At 56.7% G+C, this 20,141-nt stretch overlaps 1 protein-coding gene across 3 annotated transcripts; it reads left to right on the top strand.

Moving 5' to 3' along the window:
• The first annotated feature begins 1,737 nt into the window (after nt 1-1,737).
• On the top strand, nt 1,738-9,348 carry HGFAC (HGF activator). 3 transcript variants are annotated; one of them, XM_031664766.1, is made up of 15 exons: nt 1,749-1,914; nt 2,613-2,784; nt 2,922-3,018; nt 3,213-3,292; nt 3,912-4,034; nt 4,186-4,317; nt 4,485-4,595; nt 4,682-4,856; nt 5,126-5,211; nt 5,742-5,870; nt 5,943-6,195; nt 7,373-7,512; nt 7,774-7,914; nt 8,006-8,154; nt 9,095-9,348. In XM_031664766.1, the coding sequence occupies exons 1-15, from the start codon at nt 1,801-1,803 to the stop codon at nt 9,275-9,277; spliced, it is 2,085 nt and encodes a 694-aa protein (XP_031520626.1). In that variant the 5' UTR covers nt 1,749-1,800; the 3' UTR covers nt 9,278-9,348. The 3 variants fall into 3 exon arrangements, with proteins under 3 accessions (XP_031520627.1, XP_031520626.1, XP_031520625.1); XM_031664765.1 differs by having other exon boundaries at nt 5,724-5,870; XM_031664767.1 differs by lacking the exon at nt 5,742-5,870 and having other exon boundaries at nt 1,738-1,914.
• The last annotated feature ends 10,793 nt before the right edge of the window (nt 9,349-20,141 follow it).

Raw genomic sequence — 20,141 nt, 5'->3', positions numbered from 1 at the left:
CCCGGCCTTGTTTAGCAGGGTGGTCTGAGGGCCTTTCTGGGGAGGGACCATGTAAACTGCAATTTGACGGCAGAGGAAGTCTAGAAAGAGCCCTGGGCCTGTGCCAAGGCCCTGGGGCTAAAAAGGGTCTGATTACAGAAAGGGAGCCAAGTGTGGCTGCTGGGGAGGCCGGGCCGTGGGGGCTGGGTTGAGTTAGAAGAGGCGAGGCCATCCCCCCGGTTGCCTTGATGGAGCCCCTAACGCCGAATACCCTCCGTACAGGGCTGTCGGTGAGCTCCTCAGAGCATCCTAGAGGCTGAGAGCACAGCCAGCCCCCTGGGGCTGCTCTAGAAGCTTGCAGGGAGTGGATGCACCCCACTTAGTGGTGCTCTAGGAAGGGGGCTGGGGGAGGGGTCGGAATGGAAGATAAAGCCCAGTACCAGCTGTGTGCACCACCCACCACGGTGCCCGCCGTGGCCCCCCAGACCCACCATGGTGCCCACCGTGCCCCCAGGACCCACCACGCCTCCACATCCACCCTGCTCCCAGGGCCCACCACGTCCCCACCTTCACCTTCACCGTGCCCCCGGGACGCACCACGCCTCCATGTCCACTGTGCCCCTTGGGGCCCACGGTGTCAAGCTGGGTGGTCAGTGGGTATCCATTTTCTCTCCTTCTGCACAGATAGGCAAATGGGGGGCAGAGAGAGGGGGTTTGGGGTATAGAGGGAGGCAGCTTCAGCCCTCGCTGGTCTCCAGGCCACAGTGGTTCACTCACCCCTCCTCCCACCTCAGCAGCCCTGGGATGCAGCTGCTGACTCAGGGAACCCGCGGCGCCGTGGCGGCTGCTCCAATATTGCAGAAGAGGTTCCTCTGGCAGCTCTGCCCACAGCCCCAAGTCACGAATTCCGTGACTCCAGCTCCATCTCCATCCGGGTGGCGGTGGCCTCCCCATCCCAGGCCCCGGGGCACCTGGCCCAGGGTTGTGCTGTGGCCCGGGGCCGGGCTCCGGCTGCAGGGCCCGAGGAGGCAGACTTGGCCTGGACCATCCGGGTGGCGGTGGGGAGCCAGGGTTGGAAAGGCTTCTCGGAGGGGACTCCTGGGTCTGTCTGGGAGACAGGGAGGAAGGGACACTCTGAACATCACCAGGGGCTGCTGGGGGGCCCTGGCCACCCCCAGAGTCAGGATAGGCAGGTGGGGCAGGGTCTTGGGTCATCATTTGCTGCACTCAGCCATTGCATGGCCCCTCTCCTCCCTGTGCCTGGCCTTTTGTCCAGCCCTGGGGCCACTGAGAGGAGGCAGCACCGAACCCTCCAGGAACCCCCAGTGCTGCCGGCTGTGGGACAGGGACAATGCCAGCCCCACCGCCACTGTCTGTGCTGTGCTGGGCACAGGGCTGGACACCTGCAAGGCTCAGCACCCGTAGCGGCTCTCATCATGGACAATTCACAGGCAGATGGTGGCCAGCTCGGTGGCCTGCAGGGACTGGGAGCTGTGCCAGACCATCTAGGCCCCAACCTATCTGCATTATCCTGGAAGACTTCCTAGAGGAGGCTTCTAAGCTGAGGCCCAAGGACCATGTCAGGTCTAGGACTAGGACCAGTGCAGGCCGAGACCACAGTGGGACAGCTGGGCTTCCAGGTAGGGTCAAAGAGAGGTGGGCAGCAGGTGTGGGGGCCAGGGGACTCGGGGACTTCCTCTCCGGCTGGGCCCGCCCGATGTGGGAGGCAGCCAGGGTTAATCATTTCTACAAAGCCTTGACCCCACCTGCCCTGGCCACTCTGCTCCCGCCTCCCGCTGCCTTCAGACCAACTCAGGAGCCATGGGGCGCTGGGCCTGGGTCTCCAGCCCCTGTCCCTCCCTGGGGCTGGGCCCCTTCCTCCTCCTCCTCCTCCTCCTGCTGCTGCCGCGGGGGTCCCAGCCCCAGCCTGGCGGGGTGAGCACTGACCTTGTCACAGTGCGACCAGAGGTTCCCTGTGGCTACTCAGGGTCCTTGGGAGGAGGCCAGAGGGAGGGTCACTGCCGAGCATCAGGGTTTGAGGGGCGGGGGGCCAAGCACCGGGGTTTGAGGGGGCAGGAGGCTGAGCATCGGGATTTGAGGGGCGGGGGGCTGAGCATCGGGGTTTGAGGGGCGGGGGGCCGCGCAGGGGGTTCAGGTTGAAAGCTGGCCCTCACGGGGCAGGTGGGTGCTGGGCTGGCCTGGAAGCTGGGTCTGGGCTAACGGAGCCCTGCCTGGGGACTGTCATCCCTGTGCAGCCTGGCCTGGGCCCCTATGGATCTGGGGGCTGCCCCCTCTCTCTGGGTCTCTGTCGGGTCTGGATGCATGAGGTTGAGGGAACCTCCGAGGGCCTCCTAGCTGCTCCCATCGCCGAGAACTGACATCAGGGTTTAAGCCTGGTGGGTAGCAGTGCCTGGGCCTGGGCAGTGACCCTGAGCAGGTGCTCAGTAGGGACCCAGGGTGGGGAAGGTGTCAGGGCCTGACTGAGGCCTCAGGGATGTTGTGTGTCTTCCTGGAACCTGCTCCGAGATCTGGGGGCCCCAGTATGGAAACAGGCTCAGGGCTGTGACTTCCTGCCCGGCAGGACCTGAGCGTGAGGGTCCGTCCCACACTGACACCCTTTCTGCTCCTCCTAGAACCGTACGGAGTCCCCAGAACCTAATGCCACAGTGACCCCTGCGATCCTCACTATCCTGGTGACCTCTGAGACCCCAGCAACGAGTGCTCCAGAGGCAGAGGGACCCCAACGTGGGGGGCTCCCGCCCCCGCTCAGGGCAGTTCCCTCGAGCAGCAGCTCCCAGGCCCAAGGTGGGTCAGGTGGGCCTGGGTGGAGGTGTCGTGCTTCACCTTAGGGCTGGGTGGGAGGAGCAGGACTTCGGCTAAAGGTCCTGAGGGGCTCGGGTGCCCCTCAGGGGAGCCCTGACCCTGCCACCTGCTCCCCATAGCACTCACCGAGGACGGGAGGCCCTGCAGGTTCCCCTTCCGCTATGGGGGCCGCATGCTGCACGCCTGCACTTCGGAGGGCAGCGCCCACAGGAAGTGGTGGGTCCGGACGGCCGGAGCACCCGAGCTGGGGTCACCGGCTGGCCCCACGCTGCTTACTTTTCTGGGAGCTGGGCACACAGTAGGCCCTTACCACGCAGCAGGCGGACCCAGTGAACCCAGACCCTCCAGGGTGGTGGGGTGGGGTAGGGGCCTCTGCCTGGGACCCCCATGCACGCAGGTGTCGCCCCCAGGTGTGCCACAACTCACAACTACGACCGGGACAGGGCCTGGGGCTACTGTGTGGAGGCCACCCCGCCTCCGGGGGGCCCAGGTGAGTGCTGGGTCCAGGAGCCTGGGGTAGGCAGGGGGCGCTGGGCCCAGCCAGGGAGGCCGAAGGGAGGATGGGGCAGATCTGGGCAGGGGTCCTGGCTGGAGGGGAGGAGAACAGGAGCTCCGGGGTTAACCCCGGTGGGTGCCACTTAGGGCCGGAGCCTCTCCCAGGCGGGACCTGCATCTCGCGGTGGCTGCGCGGCCGTCACTGGAGCCAAGGCACCGCCTGGTGGTGAGGCCGGGCCCTGCAGCCACACAGACATGCCCTGGGCAGAGGACAGGTGGGCAGGGTCTGTGTGGTGCGGTGCCAGCCACCCTGCTCACACGGGTCCCGGGACACATGGGAGGGGCTGCTGCCTGACAGTGTGGGTATCGGGCTTCCAAGAAGCCACACGCACAGCTGGGTCAGTTACCCAAGGTGCTGAGTGGGGGGCGCTGGGAGGAAGCGGAGGTCTGTGCCCCTCCCAGGGACCTTGCACCCCGAGAGGCATTAGAGAGGGCCCCTTTGCTCTCAGAGCCCCTCACTGGGGCCTGATGGAGGCCTTGGCAAGCAGGGGATGTCACAGAGGGACCCTGAGGCTCCCAGCCCGCCCCTCACGGCCCCTCCCGCATGTCCTCAGCTGCCCTGGATCCCTGTGCCTCCAGCCCCTGCCTCAATGGAGGCTCCTGCTCCAATACCCAGGACTCCCAGTCCTACCACTGCAGCTGCCCCCGGGCCTTCACCGGCAAAGACTGCGGCACGGGTGAGCTGGGCCTCGGAGGTCCACAGGGGTCCAGGGGCCAGAGCGAGTTCCGGGAGGATGAGAGAACAGGTGGCTGCCTGAGTGCAGGGCAGGGGCCCTGCATGGGGACAGCGTGTCGCCAGGGTGTGAGGGCTTACTGTGCACCCCTCAGAGAAGTGCTTCGACGAGACCCGCTACGAGTACCTGGAGGGGGGCGACCGCTGGGCCCGTGTGCGCCAGGGCCACGTGGAACAGTGCGAGTGCTTGGGGGGCCGGGCCCGGTGCGAAGGCATCCGACATACAGGTGCGCCATGGGGTGTGAGCCATGCCACTGACCCCTGATGGGTGTCCCCGTCCCCACCCGAGTGGGAGGAATGGCCTGAGGTCACCCAGGAATGAGGGACAAGGGGTGGACCCCAGCCCCGACTCCACTGCGTGGCCCCTGGCCCAGCTCCTTGACCCTGCCCCCAGCTTGCCTGAGCAGCCCTTGCCTGAACGGGGGCACCTGCCACCTGATTGTGGCCACCGGGACCACCGTGTGTGCCTGCCCACCAGGCTTTGCCGGGCGGCTCTGCAACATCGGTGAGTGCGTCAGCCCCCCTGGGTGCCCTGGGGCAGTGCCGGGTGGACCCCCCAGTGGGCTGGCCTCACTGCCCCTCTGCCCGCAGCGCCTGATGAGCGCTGCTTCTTGGGGAATGGCACTGGGTACCGTGGCGTGGCCAGCACCTCAGCCTCGGGCCTCGGCTGCCTGGCCTGGAACTCCGATCTACTCTACCAGGAGCTGCACGTGGACTCGGTGGGCACCGCGGCCCTGCTGGGCCTGGGCCCCCACGCCTACTGCCGGTCAGCACCACCCCACTCCAGGCCGCCACACACGGGGCAGGCAGGGTTTGTCCTGGGGAGAGGACCCCCGGCTCCCTAGGACCCAGGCGGGGCCAGCTCCATCAGACAGGCCCCGGTACCTCTGCTTGGGAGGCTGCCCGAGGGAGGGCTGCGCTCTTCCCACTGCCCCAGGTGTGGGAAGCCGCCCTGCTGGGGGCTCCGATGCCCCCTCCCCATGCCCTCTTGGCGGGCAGTGTGACTCCCCGCCAGCCCCCGCTCGTGCACCACAGGAATCCGGACAGTGATGAGAGGCCCTGGTGCTACGTGGTGAAGGACAGCGCGCTCTCCTGGGAGTACTGCCGCCTGGAAGCCTGCGGTGCGCGGCTGGCGGGGGAGGCTGCCTCGGGCCCCACTGAGGTCACGGCAGTTTTCCCCGTGACCCTCCTAGCCCCTCCCCACTCCTGGCTACTGCACCTCTGACAGATGGGGACACTGAAGCTCACAGGAAGGCTGGTCCGAGGTCACGAAGTGGGTCGGTACTAGGGTCACAGTGGGGAAGCAGAGCCCGCTGCAGGGGACTGGTCACCAGGCGATGGCCTCGGGGTGGCACCTGCCCAGCCTGCACCATGCCCAGGATGGCCCCAGAGGCCTCTCAGGGAGGTGCAGGAAGGAGAGTGTGCAGGCTCCGCACAAGCACCCCTGGCATCAGACCCCGGGCGGGCAGCCCCCTAGAGGCCACCTGCTTCCTGCCCTGGGGAGAGGTCCCCGGCTCCCTAGGACCCAGGCGGGGCCAGCCCGGGGCTCTTATATGGGGGTATCTGGCCGTGCTGGGGCTGGCTGTGGGGTTCCAGGCTGCTGAGGCGATCACAAAGGCCTCCATGTGTCCAGCCACTCTGGCCCTCACAGAGCCTCGGGATTGGGCACCGAACCCCATTCTACAGACTTGGAAACTGAGGGCAGAGGTGGGCGGGCGCCAGGGCCTGAGCAGCGTGGACAGGGGGTCCAGCCATGGCCCTCTGCAGCGCCTCCTGCCAGGTAGGGCCACTGTGTGGAAGGGGGCTGGCCCTGCGAACCCCAGGGGTGTGACCCGGTGCCCTTTGCTCCCAGAATCCCTCACCAGAATCCAACTGGCACCAGATATCCTGGCAACCCTGCCTGAGCCAGCCTCCCCGGGACACCAGTCCTGCGGCAGGAGGCATAAGAAGAGGACATTCCTGCGGCCACGCATCATCGGCGGCTCCTCCTCGCTGCCCGGCTCACACCCCTGGCTGGCCGCCATCTACATCGGGAACAGCTTCTGCGCTGGGAGCCTGGTCCAAACCTGCTGGGTGGTGTCGGCCGCCCACTGCTTCTCCCACAGGTGCACCTCCTCTGGGCCCCAGTCACCTGCCCTGAGGCCCCGCACGCCATCCAGCATCACCACGCGCCTGTCCCCACCATTTGCAGACCCCATCCCGGTGCCTCCGCTGACTCCTTGCGGGGGTCCCCGGTCACCCCTTCTGACCCCTCTGGGACTGGGGCTTAGCCCTGAGCTGGGCATGCCGGAGACTCCAGAAACCCTGTCCCTATTAAGGGAGCCCAGGGGTCGCGACGTTTCCACAGAGGCGGGTGCGGTGGGCAAGGTCCCGTCCTCCCCGCAGGCACCGCCCCTCCCAGAGTCCTGGCTCTCAGAAGGGAGCCAGGGAGAGCAGTGACAAGGCGTCGGAGCCCTAGGAGCCCAAGCACAGCCAAGGAAACCAAGGCGCAGCCCACTCAGCCAGCTCCCCTTAGTGGGGGCGCACAGCCACCCAGGCCCACACTCTGGGAGGCCTCAAGTGGGGAGACCCTGAGATGGAGCAGCCTGGGTCAGACGCCCTTCCACCTTCGATGGGCTCCCCGGTAATTAGGGGCAGGGGTCTGGCCAGCCGAGGGTCTGGTGGCCTTTCAAGGACCACAGCTCCCAGGATGGGGCCCTGCGTGGCCCTGCGTGGCCCTGCAGGCGGCTCCTGGGCCTGCAAATGGGGCCAGAGCCCTCCTCAGTGTGGAGAAATGGGGTTCCCCACATGGAGCCCAGGGCAGGAGGCTGAGGCAGGGTGGAGCGACCTCCACACGGCAGATGGGAGCCAGGCTGACCCAGGGGCCCAGGCTCTGTGCCCAGCAGGAGTGAGGGCTGCATCTGGAGACCCCACAATGTGTATGGAAGCTGGGGCAGGGCCCTAGCAGGCCAGGTCTCCACCTACTTGGGTCCAGCCTTGCAGCCGACCCTGCCTGGGCCTGGCCTGAGACTCCCCCCAGGGCTTGTGACCAGTGTTGTCAGGAGGGATGGCACTGCATTTCAGCTCCCATGCCCGGATCTGGGGGTGACTGGCCATAGCCCCTGCTTGGTGACCCCTGTCTCCCCAGTATCAACAGCCCACACCCAGGCACCTGCTCAGACCTCTCCCCGGGACCAGGACCCCGCACCATTGGCCTCCGTAGGCCGGGTCGGGGGTGGGGGGAAGTGACCCTGGTGGCCAGGGGAGGGCTGGTCCATGCACCCGCCAGCCTCCCTTGCACAGTCCCCCCAGGGAAAGCGTCTCAGTGGTGCTGGGCCAGCACTTCTTCAACCGCACGACGGACGTGACGCAGACCTTCGGCATCGAGAAGTACATCCCGTACACTCTGTACTCGGTATTCAGCCCCAGCGACCACGACCTCGGTGAGCTCCAGGGCATCGCGGCCGCACTCCGGGCAGGTGGGCCCTGTGCCCCCCAGGCCAGGCCGGGACAGGGGCAGGAGCTGGGCAGACATGTGGTGCGGGGAAGCTGGGGCAGGGCAGGGAAGACAGGGCACCTCTCCCTTCTGGATCTCCCAGGCTGCCCCATGGGACCCACTAGCTGCCCTCCCTCCATCACGCGCCCCGACAGCCTCCCGTTCAGCCCGCACACCACAGGCTGACACTGGCCGCTCTCCCGATCAGTCTTGATCCGGCTGAAGAAGAAAGGGGACCGCTGTGCCACACGCTCACAGTTCGTGCAGCCCATCTGCCTGCCCGAGCCTGGCAGCACCTTCCCTGCTGGACACAAGTGCCAGATTGCAGGCTGGGGCCACTTGGACGAGAGTGAGTTGGGAGGGGGCACCCAGCGCCCCGCCAGGGTGGACAGTGGCCAGCCACGGTGTGCATGTCATGCTGAGGGCATCATGTCCCATAGACGTGAGCGGCTACTCCAGCTCCCTGCGGGAGGCCCTGGTCCCCCTGGTCGCCGACCACAAGTGCAGCAACCCTGACGTCTATGGCGCCGACATCAGCCCCAACATGCTCTGTGCCGGCTACTTCGACTGCAAGTCCGACGCCTGCCAGGTGAGCTGGTGCCCGCCCCACCAGGACCCGATTGCTGGGGCTCAGCTGGTCCTGAGTCTCGAGATGCTTGTCCCTGGGGAGCCCAGAGCCCAGCGGCACCCCAATCTGGCAGGGCCAGCCAGGGACCCCTGGGCAGGGAGCACACTCACGGTCAGTGGCCAGCACCCCAGGTCACCCAGACCCCTGCCGGAAGGGCATCCTCCTCACACAGAAGGGGAGACCCAGGCTCTGAGAGGGGCCTGGGGTCCCACAGAGCCCGGACAGATCCCGGTCGTGCAGCCCAAGGCAGTGCTGTCCGTGTGACACCAGGCACCAAAGGCCCCTTTGCCCCGAGTTCTCTCAAGCCAGCTCTTTAACCTTCAATAACCCCAACAGCCCAACCACGTCCTGGGCTCTGCAGGGCTGTGTGCTCAGGCGGCACGGCAACCCTGGCATGCAACAGCTCTTTTATGCCCCATTTTATAGCTGGGAAGACTGAGCCCCAGGCAGTCAATTCACTCTTCCAAGGCCACAAAGCCCAGAAGCGGTAGAGTGGGTGGGGCTTGTCACTGGACCAGGCTAGGGGAAGTCAGGATGGCTTCCTGGAGGAGGGGGTGTTTGCACTGGTCCTGAGGGATGCGTAGGAGTTTGCCAGGGAGTGAAGAAGTCATTTCAGGAGGTGCTGGGACACAGGGTGGCTGTGTGGTCCACATGGGGTACGTGCTGGTGGGGAGAGGGGGACCACGGCTTCAGGAAGGGGAATAACGTGGTTGGAGGCCCTGGCCCAGCCAGTGCTGCCCCCAGGGAATGAGATACCTTTTCACGAGGTTCAGAAGAGTGGACCAGCTCCCCTGCTCAGAAACGCCTTTGTCCTCTGTCCCTGAGCTGCCACTCGGGGGAGCATGGGGGGTCCCTGAACCAGGCCCGTGGGAGGGTGGCTCTGACTGGCATCTCTGCCTAGGGGGACTCAGGGGGGCCCCTGGCCTGCGAGAAGAACGGCGTGGCCTACCTCTACGGCATCATCAGCTGGGGGGATGGCTGCGGGCGGCTCCACAAGCCGGGGGTCTACACCCGCGTGGCCAACTATGTGGACTGGATCAACGACCGGATACGGCCTCCCAGGCGGCTTGTGGCTCCCTCCTGACCCTCCAGCGGGGCACCCTGGTTCCCACCGTTCCCTGCCTTGTTGACAATAAAGATACTTCCAAGAACCCAGCCCACGCTGCCTGGCCCCTGCCTGCGGCCCCACCTTCCCCTCCAGGCCGTGACTGGGGCCCAGGTCTATGCGGCAGGCCTCAGGCTGCCGTCCTGGAGCCCACACAGTCCTCAGTGGAGATGGAGCCTGTGGCCCCACAGGGGGATCTGGCCCCACAGCCCAGAGAGTTGTCAGAGGATCAGGTCTGGGCTTCTCCAGGCCCCGGCAGAGTCCAGCCCCCTCCCAGGTCAGCCCCAGGCCAGGGCTCAGCACCCAGGTTGTCCCAGGGCAGGAAGCGGAAACCAAGTCCAGGCCCCCAGGCCATGGAGGGGTCTGAGGCACGTGGTGCACGGAGCATTGAAACCTGAAGAAGCCCCACGGGAATACCCGCAGGCCCCACTGGCCTTCCAGATGGCCGCCCGCCTGGCCGAGCCTCTGCTGCACTTTCCGGGAGGGAGGAGGCTGCAGGCTGCCTCTGAGGGGGCTGAGGGAGGGAGGGGCCGACGTGCCAGGAGGGGCCCAGTTAGAGTCACCGCTGGGCTGGCAGAGGCCGTACCCTCCCTCCAGCCAGGGAGGACAGGAGACAGGAGGAGGTGAGGCCAGAGGGCAGAGAGGGCGGGAGTGTGGTGGGTTGGGGGCAGGCCTCCTCCCTGCTCCAAAGCCCCCAGGACCTTCTCTCCTGGACCCCACCTCCTTCCTGGAGTCCTGGTCTCAGGGAGGCTGTGGTTTGCGTTACAGCTGCTCCCTTTTGTCAGGCACCTCTTCCCCAGCAGATTGGCACCGCCCTGGGCTGCACAGGAGGCTGGGAGGGCAGCAAACGGGGCATCCGGGCTACACAGTTATTGCCCCAAGCAAAGCCAGGTTCTGAGCAAAGAGGGAAGAGAGACACAGCCAGGCCCTTCTCCCCACGGCCCCTGCTGCCATGCGTGGGCCTCAGAGCCTTCGAGCTCATGGAGCGAACCCGCCACTGAAGACCCCTGCCCCCGCCACAGTGTTGGTGGCGGCCTGGACAGCCGGCTGGGAGGACTGGGCTGGTGTGCAAAACCCCAGGATCCACAGAGTGGGGGCCTCCTTGTAGCTCCAGTTCGTTCCTTCCATTCCATTCCTTCATTCCATTCCTCTATTCCATTCCTTCCTTCCATTCCTTCCTTCCTTCCTTCCTTCCTCCCTTCCTTCCTTCCTTCCTTCCTTCCTTCCTCCTTCCTTCCCTCCTTCCTTCCTTCCTTCCTCCTTCCTTCCTTCCTCCTTCCTTCCTCCTTCCACTCCTTCCTTCCTTCCATCCCTCTTCCTTCCTTCCTCCTCCCATCCTTCCATTTCATCACTCCTCCTCCTTCGGCTCATTCCATTCCATTTATCCATTCCATTCATTCCATTCCATTCCATTCCATTCCTCCATTCCATTCCTTCATTCCATCCATTTCATTCCTCCATTCCACTCCTCCATCATTTGTTTTATCCATCCATTTATTTATTCCATTCCATCCATCCATCCTCCACCCATCATTCAGACATTTATGCATCCATCCATCCATCATTCATTCATTCCTTTATCATCATCCATTTTATCCCCATCATTCCCATTCCATCCATCATTCATCGTTGCTGTTACCATGCATGCATCTTTTATCATTCATTCCATTCATCATCATCATCACATCATTTCATTTTCATCATATCCATCCGTGTTCATTTCATTGTTCATTCCATTTCATCATCATCATGTTTCATCACATCATTTGTTCATTCATCATCCATCTTTACATCATTTGTTCATCACTCCGTCCCCTTCCTTCCCCTCCTTCTTCCTTCCTTCCTTCCCTCCCTCCCTCCCTCCCCCACTCCTTCCTTCCTCCTCCTCCTTCCTTCCCCTCCCTCCCTCCTCCTTCTTTCTCTTCTTTCTTTTCTTTCCTTCTTTCTTTCTTTCTTTCTTTCTTTCTTTCTTTCTTTCTTCTTTCTTTTCTTTCTTCTTTCCTTTCTCTCTTTCTTTTCTTTCGTCTTGTTGTTTGTGGATCCTATCTATCACCAGCCTGGGTCTTAATTAAGTGATCTGTCCACAACAATCTCCTCCTAGAGTGGTGATTCTTCTGCCTCATCCTTCCGGTGGCTGGGATGCAGGCACCTGCACGCCCAATGAATTTTTGTATTTTAGTAGGGATGGGGTTTTACCATGTTGCCCCAGACTGGTCTGGACTCAGCTAGATGATCCGCATTTCGGCTCCCAAAGTGCTGTGATTACAGGCGTGAGCCACTGCGCCCGGCACATGATAGATTTTCTAACTCAGGTTGGCCTTGCATTCCTGGAGTGAATGGTATTGAGCTGGAATGAGAGCTGGGGTCTTCCCTTTGCCCCTCCCACTTGTGCCCTGCTTGTTCCCCTTGTGCTCTGCCTGGGGAGGCTGACCTCCATGGTCTGCAGTGGGCTGTGCATTCTGTTGTTTCTTGTTGGGCTATTGGGAGCTTCAGCAGGAGATCGGGGCAGGGGAGAGAGACTAGGCATGTATTTTCCTGGCTCCCTTTCTTTGGGGTCACCTCAGTGTTTCAGGTGGAATTATGTCCCAAAATTCATTTGATGGCTGGGCACAGTGGCTCACACCTGTCATCCCAGCACTTTGGGAGGCCCAGGTAGGAATTCAAGACCAGCCTGGGCAACATGACAAAACCCAGTCTCTACAGAAAAATTCGCCAGGCATGGTGGCACGCACCTGTAGTCTCAGCTACTCAGGAGGCTGAAGGGGAAGGATCACCTGAGCACAGGAGGTGGAGGTTGCTGTGAGCCGTGATCACGCCACTGCACTCCAGCCTGGGTACAGAGCAGGATCCTGTTTTAATAAATAAATTAATTAATTCAGATGTTGAAGTCCTAACCCCTAGTAGCCCAGCATGGGACTGTATTTGGAGATAGAATGTTTAAAAAGGAAGTCAAGTTCAAATTAGGTCATTAGGATGGGCACTAACTCAACATGACTGGTGTCCTAATAAGAGGAGGAAATTTGGACTGTCCACCCAAAATAATCGAAAGGGTCAGAATCCAGTTTAAAAGAGCATATGCAGGCACGAAGCTGAAAATAGCCACTCGGGACACACAGACTCCAGAGGATTACGGCCAGTGCCCCAAAGCCAAAAAGTTAAGGTCTTGCTTATATAGGCAGAAAAGAAACAAATGTAACAGGGTTACAGTGTTTCCCATGCAAGGCTGGTTTATGAGTCACAGCAATTTGAATAATCACAGCTTCTTTTCCTTTTCCAATGTGAAAGAGTATATTCAATGGTCTGTCTTAGACCAGGTGGTGGCCAGTGAGGTCTCTGTGTAAGAGAAGTCAGAGGGGAGCAAATCTACAGTGAACAGTGAAGATCAACATGAAGAGGGAAGGGGTCTTCCCTGGTGTCCTGTAGTCGTTTATAACATTTTACAAAACAATGTAGGTAAAGAAAAGGCTAATCTATAAATCAGAGGAACAAAGGTTACAGCTGTCTAAGCTACAGCTGCCTGTCATATGCAACTCAGGTCCTATAATCATGTTCCTTGAAAATGCAAAATAATTTAAAGTTCCAACAGCTTTGGTTTTGAATGGCTTCTTTTTACAGGACACAGACGTGTACACAGGCAATGGGAGAGTCCCGGGGAGAAGATGGCCGTCCATAAACCAGGGCCAGAGGCTTGGAGCAGGTGTTCCCTTCCGGCCTCCAAGGGAGCCAAGCCTACTGCCACCTGGGTTTTGGACTTCTGGTTTCCAGAACTGCGAGGTGATAAGCTTCTCTTGTCGAAGGCCCCCAGTCTGTGGTAGTTTATTATGGGCCCCGTAGAAAACAAATGCCCTCAGGTTGGCTGCATCCTGGGACTGAAGGTCAGCGCTGCTCCGAAGATGTAAATGACTTTCTCCTTCTGAGGCTCCGGGGTCCACTCCCGCCATTGCCAGGATTCTAGAACTGGTGTGGCCCCTCCACCTGAACCAAGCCCAGGCTCCCAAGTTTCTGACTGTGATTGTCCACGTTTTGACCACAGCTTTGTATATAAAAACCCTTCTTGAACTGTTCCACCATGTCTACCCACCTATTGGTACCCTGACTGATACGTGCTGTATTGGTTTTTAAAAACTTTTTAAAATTTATGTTTTATTTAGGATTTTGCATGTATGTTTATGAGATTGGCCTGTAATTTTCCTTTCCTATATTCTCTGAATGACTGTTATCAAGGCTATCCCAGCCTCATAAAATAAGTTCTTCTTTTATCAAAATTCACTGGAAAATTCTGTATATAGTTGGAAGGATCTATCCTTTGAAAGCTAAATGGAATTCACCCATAAAATTACCTGTCTTGGTGTTCTCTTTACAGGATTATATTTCACTACTGATTCAATGTCTTTAATAGTTATGGGACTAGTTTTATTTCTTCTTCAGCCAGTTACAGGAGGTTATGCTTTTATAAATTTATCTGTCAGCCGGGTGTGGGGGCTCATGCCTGTAATCCCAGCACTTTGGGAGGCCGAGGCAGGTGGATCACGAGGTCAGGAGTTTGAGACCAGCCTGGCCAACATGGTGAAACCCCATCTCTACTAAAAATACAAAAATTAGCCGGGCATGGTGGCAGGTGTCTGTAATCCCAGCTACCTGGGAGGCTGAGGCAGGAGAATCACTTGAACCTGGGAGGTGAAGGTTGCAGTGAGCCGAGACCCTGCCACTGCACTCCAGCCTGGGCAACAGAGCGAGACTCTGTCTCATAGAAAAAGAAAAGAATTCATCTGTCTATTTTTTTATATTCATTGACATAAAGTTGTTCCTAGTTTTGATGGTTAATATTAAGTGTCAACTTGACTGGGTTGAAGGATGTAAATTATTGTTTCTGAGTGTATCTGGGTGTTTCTGGGTGTTGCCAGAAGAGATTAACAGTTGCATCAGTGGACTGGGAGAGGAAGATGCACTTTTAGGAAGGTCCACTGTGATGTTTAATCCTGAGTGTCAACTCGATTGGATTGAAGGATGCTGCCAAAAGAGATTCACATTTGAGCCAGTGGGCTGGGGAAGGCAGACACACTCTTAATCTGGGTGGACACCATCTAGTCAGCTGCCAGCATGGCTAGAATATAAGCAGGCACAAAACATGAGAAGACTAGACTGGCCTAGCCTCCCAGCCTGCATCTTTCTCCCATGCTGGATGCTTCCTGCCCTTGAACACTGGACTCCAAGTTCTTCAGTTTGGGACTTGGACTGGCTCTCCTTGCTCCTCAGCTTGCAGACAGCCTATTGTGAGACCTTGTAGTCGTGTGAGTTAATATTTAATAAATTCCCCTTTATATATGTATATCTATCCAATTAGTTCTGTCCTTCTAGAGAACCCTAATACAGATTTTGGTACCAGGAGTGGTTCTAGAGGAACAGAATATTAAGGATGGAGTTCTTTTGTTGGTTTTGGGGTTTCTGGAGTTGCCTGCTTAATATGATTAGACCCCAAAATGCTAAGGACTCTACTTCTAATGGTATGGAGAACGCTGACAGTCGTTGGCATGAACTGTTTAGAGAATTATGAAAAAAAAAATGCATTTGACAGTCCTGATTCATCGGTCATGAGAGGCAAGGAGTTTAGTGACTCTATACATAATACCTTTGACCATATGTGGAGAACCAAGGAAGATAATGAAGCTGGTTGGTTGCTCCTAAAGTTCAGTGGACAAAGTGAAGAAAGAAAATGATGAACTCAGGGATTCTAACTCCCAGCTTCAGAAGCAGAGACCGAGCCTCAAATCTTCTAAGATTGCCCTCAGTGAGAGTCTTTTCTCCTGTAGAGAAAGAGCTGAAATCATGGAAAAACAGACACAAGCTCTTACCATGTGAGTGACTGACCTGCAATGAAAGGTATGTGCACAGCCTTGCCAGGTGTCCACTGTTAGAGTGAGTGCATTGATTGGAGAAGAATGGGACCCTGCAACTTGGAATGGGGACGTATGGGAGGATCCTGATGAAGCTGGGGATGCTGAATTTGTAAACACTGATGAACCTTTATTTACTAGAAGAAAGAGCTTCCCCATCCCCAGTAGTGACAACATTCCCTCCGTGACCCATGCTGCCATCAGCCTTTCCACATGGGTCTGAGGAGATAAATCCTGCGCTACCTGAGGCAACAGTGATGGCCACCCCTGAGGCAGTTGCCAGGCAAGATAATGTTGATTCTCCTGAGGAACCACCCCCAACATCCCTATTTGCTTCTAGACCTATAACTAGACTAAAGTCCTGGCGGGTCTTTAGAGGTGAGGTTGAGAGTGTGACCCACGAGGAGGTGTGCTACACTTGAAAAGAACCATTTGAGTTCTCTAACTGATATAAACAGAAATCTGGAGAACCGGCATGGGAATGGATATTAAGGGTGTGGGATAATGTTGGAAGGAATATAAGAGTTGGATCAGGCTGGATTTATTGATTTGGGCCCACTAAGTAGGGACTGTGCATTTAATGTCACAGCTCAGAAGTTAAAAAAGGTTCTAATAGTTTATTTGCTTGGTTGACTGAAATATGGATTAAAAGATGGCCCACTGTGAGCGAGCTCAAACTGCCTGATCTCCCTTGGCTTAATGTAGAGGAAGGGAATCCAAAGGCTTAGGGAGACTGGGATGGTGGAGTGGATTAGTCACTTTAGACCTACTCATCCCAGCTGGGAGCGTCCAGAAGATATACCCTTGACCAATGTCTTGTGAAATAGATTTTTGAGGGCAGCACCTGCATCTTTGAAGCGCCCTGTAATTGCTCTTCTCTGTATGTCAGATCTAAGGGTGTGAACCACAGTCACTCAACTACAAAATTTAAATATGATGGGAATAACTGGATCCTGACGTGGCAGGGGCCAAGTGGCAGCACTCAACCATCAAAGGCAAGGTGGGCATAGCTACCATAATGGACAGCAGAGGCAAAGTGGCAATCAGAATAGTCTGACTCGTGTAGAGCTCTGGCATTGGCTAATTAATCACAGTGTTCCTAAAAAGTGAAATTGATAGGAAACCTACTGCAATCCTACTTAACTTATGTAAGCAGAAAACCTCTAGGTTGAATGGACAAAAGACTAATATGAATTATAAAAACAGAGAATCACAGCACCTCAATCAATTTCCAGACTTGAGACAGTTTACAAACCCAGAACCCCTTGAATGAAGGGGAGGCTGGGTCCCCTTGAGGAAGGACTCCACTACACTACCGGCAATTTATGCTGTTAATCAATCTATCTTTCTTTCTTTCTTTCTTTCTTTCTTTCTTTCTTTCTTTCTTTCTTTCTCTCTCTCTCTTTCTTTCTCTCTTTCTCTTTTTTCTTTCCCTTCCTTCCTTCCTCCCTCCCTCCCTCCCTCCCTCTCTCTCTCTCTCTCTTTCTTTCTTTCTTTCCTTCTTTCTTTCCTTCTTTCTGTCTTTTTTGAGACTGAGTCTTGCTCTGTCCCCCAGGCTGGAGTGCAGTGGCGCAATCTGGGCTTACTGCAAGCTCTGCCTCTCAGGTTCATGCCGTTCTCCTGTCTCAACCTCCCAAGTAGCTGGGACTACAGGCGCCCACCACCACTCCTGGCTAATTTTTAATATTTTTAGTAGAGACGGGTTTTCACCATGTTAGTCTGCATGGTCTTGATCTCCTGACCTCGTGATCTGCCCACCTTGGCCTCCCAAAGTTCTGGGATTACAGGTGTGAGCTACCACGCCCGCCTGTGCAGTTAATCTTTCTCCCCAAGGAGACCTCCAGCCTTATACCAGGGTAACTGTTTTGGGGAAAGGGAAATGATCAGACATTTTGGGGACGACTGGACACTGGCTCTAAGATGACATTGATTCCAGGGGACCCAAAATGTCATTGTGGTCTTCCAGTTAAGTAGGTCCTTATGGAGGTCAGGTAATTAATGGAGTTTTAGCTCAGGTCTGACTTATGGTGGGTCCAGTGGGTCCCCGGACTCATCCTGTGGTCATTTTCCCAGTGCCAGAATGCAGAATTGGCACAGACATACTTAGCAGCTGGCAGAACCCCTACACTGGCTCTCTGACTGGTAGAGTGAGGGCTATTATAGTGGAGAAGGCCAAATGGAAGCCATTAGAGCTGCGTCTACCTAGAAAAATAGTAAATCAAAAACAATATTGCATCCTTGGAGGGATTGTGGAGATTAGTGCCACCATCAAGGACTTGAAAGACTCAGGGGTGGTGATTCCCACCACATTCCTATTCAACTCTCCCATTCGGCCTGTGCAGAAGACAGATGCATCTTGTAAAATGACAGTGGATTATTGTAAGCTTAAGCAAGTGGTGACTCCAACTGCAGCTGCTGTACCAGATGTGGTTTCATTGCTTGAGCAAATTAACTCATCTCCTGGTACCTGGTTTGCAGCCAATGACTTGGCAAATGCCTTTTTCTCCATTCCTGTCCATAAGGCCCACCAGAAGAATATACCTTTAATGCTCTACCTCAGGGGCATATCAGCTCTCCGGCTTTATGTCCTAATCTTATTCAGAGAGACCTTGATCACTTTTCGCTTCCACAAGATAGCACACTGGTCCCTTACGTTGATGACGTTATGGTGACTGGATTAAGTGAGCAAGAAGTAGCAAACACACTGGACTTACTGGTGAGACATTTGTGTGTCAGACGATGGGAAATAAATCTGACTAAAATTCAGGGACCTTATACCTCAGTGAAATTTCTAGGGGTCTAGTGGTTTGGGGCCTGTCAAGATATTCCTAAGGTGAAGGATAGGTTACTGCATTTGGACCCTCTTACAACCAAGAAAGAAGCATAATGCCTAGTGGGCCTATTTGGATTTTGGAGGCAATACATTCCTCATTTGGGTGTGTTACTATGGCACATTTATCAAGTGATCTGAAAGGCTGCCAGTTTTGGGTGCAGTCCAGAACAGGAGAAGGCTCTGCAACAGGTCCAGGCTGCTGTGCAAGCCGCTCTGCCACTCGGGCCATATGACCCAGCAGATCCGATGATGCTTGAGGTGTCAGTGGCAGAGAGGGATGCTGTTTGGAGCCTCTGGCAGGCCCCCATAGGTGAATCACAGCAGAGGCCTCTAGGATTTGGGGGCAAAGTCCTGCCATCTTCTGCAGATGTCTATTCTCCTTTTGAGAGACAGCTCTTGGCCTGTTACTGGGCTTTGGTGGAAACTGAACGTTTGACTCTGGGCCATCAAGTCACCATGAGGCCTGAACTGCCCATCATGGACTGGGTGCTTTCTGACCCATCTAGCCATAAAATGGGTCATGCACAGTGGCATTCCATCATCACATGGAAGTGGTATATACATGATCGGGCTCCAGCAGGTCCTGAGGGCATAAGTAAGTTTTACATGAGGAAGTAGCTCAAATGCCCATGGTCTCCATTCCTGCCATCTGCCTCCTCTCCCCCAGCCTGCGCCAATGGCCTCATGAGGAGTTCCCTATGATCATTTGCCATGGTTTGCCACAGTTACTACGGGACTGAACGAAGGAGGATGAACATAGAAATGAAAACAAGAAACAAAAGAAACTATTTTAAAGGAAGGGGCCAGGGAAGAAGAGGACACGCAGCTTCTAGAGAGCAAGGGCAGCCATGGTGAACTTCTGTAGCCCTTCATATTTATTGAGTAGAAAGAGCAGGGAGCAGGAGGTAACGATTGGTCAGCTGCTTCATTGATCACAGGTTCACATGATTGCTAACAGGTTTCAGATTTGCCTAATCACAAGGAACACTTGTGCCTGGGTCGTGACTGCCCTCAGCATTCCTTCTGGGCGGCGTATGCAGTTTGTCAGTTTGCCAACAACCTGCTTTTATGAGACCAGTTTGCTGTTTACTCATCTAGCCTCCAGTGGTATACCGAGTTGATCATGACCCTCACTTTTTGGGCCTGCAATAACCATTTGACAGAGGAAGAGAAGACCAGGACCTGGGTCACAGATGGTTCTGCACAATATGCAGGCGCCACCCAAAAGTGGACAGCTGCTGCACTATAGCCCCTTTCTAGGATGTCCCTGAAGGACAGCGGTGGAGGGAAATCTTCCCAGTGGGCAGAACTCCGAGCCGTGCACCTGGCTGTGCACTTGGCATGGAAGGAGAAATAGCCAGATGTGTGATTATGTGCTGATTCATGGGCTGTAGACAGTGGTTTGGCTGGATGGTCAGGGACTTGGAAGAAGCATGATTGGAAAATTGGTGACAAAGAAATTTGGGGAAGAGGTATGTGGATGGACCTCTCCGAGTGGTCAAAAATTGTGAAGATATTTGTGTCCCATGTGAGTGCTTACCAATGGGTGACCTCAGCAGAGGATTTTAATAATCAGGTGGATAGGATGACCTGTTTTGTGGACACCACTCAGCCTCTTTCCCCAGTCACCCCTGTCATCACCCAATGGGCCCATGAACAAAGCGGCCTTGGTGGCTGGGATGGAGGTTACGCACGGAGATTCAGCAACATAGACTTCCAGTCACCAAGGCTGACCTGTCTACAGCCACTGCTGAGTGCCCAATTTGGCAGCAGCAGAGACTAACACTGAGCCCTCAATATGGCACCATTCTTTGAAGTGATCAACCTGGTGGCAGGTTGATGATATTGGACCTCTTCCATCATGGAAGGGGCAGAGGTTTGTCCTCACTGGAACAGACACTTATTCCTGATATGGGTTTGCCTGTCCTGCATGCAATGCTTCTGCCAAGACTACCATCTGTGGACTCACGGAATGCCTTATCCACCGTCATGGTATTCCACACAGCATTGCCTCTGACAAAGGCACTCACTTTACAGCTAAAGAAGTATGGCAGTGGGCTAATGCTCATGGAATTCACTGGTCTTACCATGTTCCCCATCGTCCTGAAGCAGCTGG

Source organism: Papio anubis, chromosome 3 (genome assembly GCF_008728515.1).
Source record: "Papio anubis isolate 15944 chromosome 3, Panubis1.0, whole genome shotgun sequence".
In the NCBI taxonomy this organism is placed as follows: domain Eukaryota; kingdom Metazoa; phylum Chordata; class Mammalia; order Primates; family Cercopithecidae; genus Papio; species Papio anubis.
This window is presented reverse-complemented; position numbering and strand designations above follow the sequence as displayed.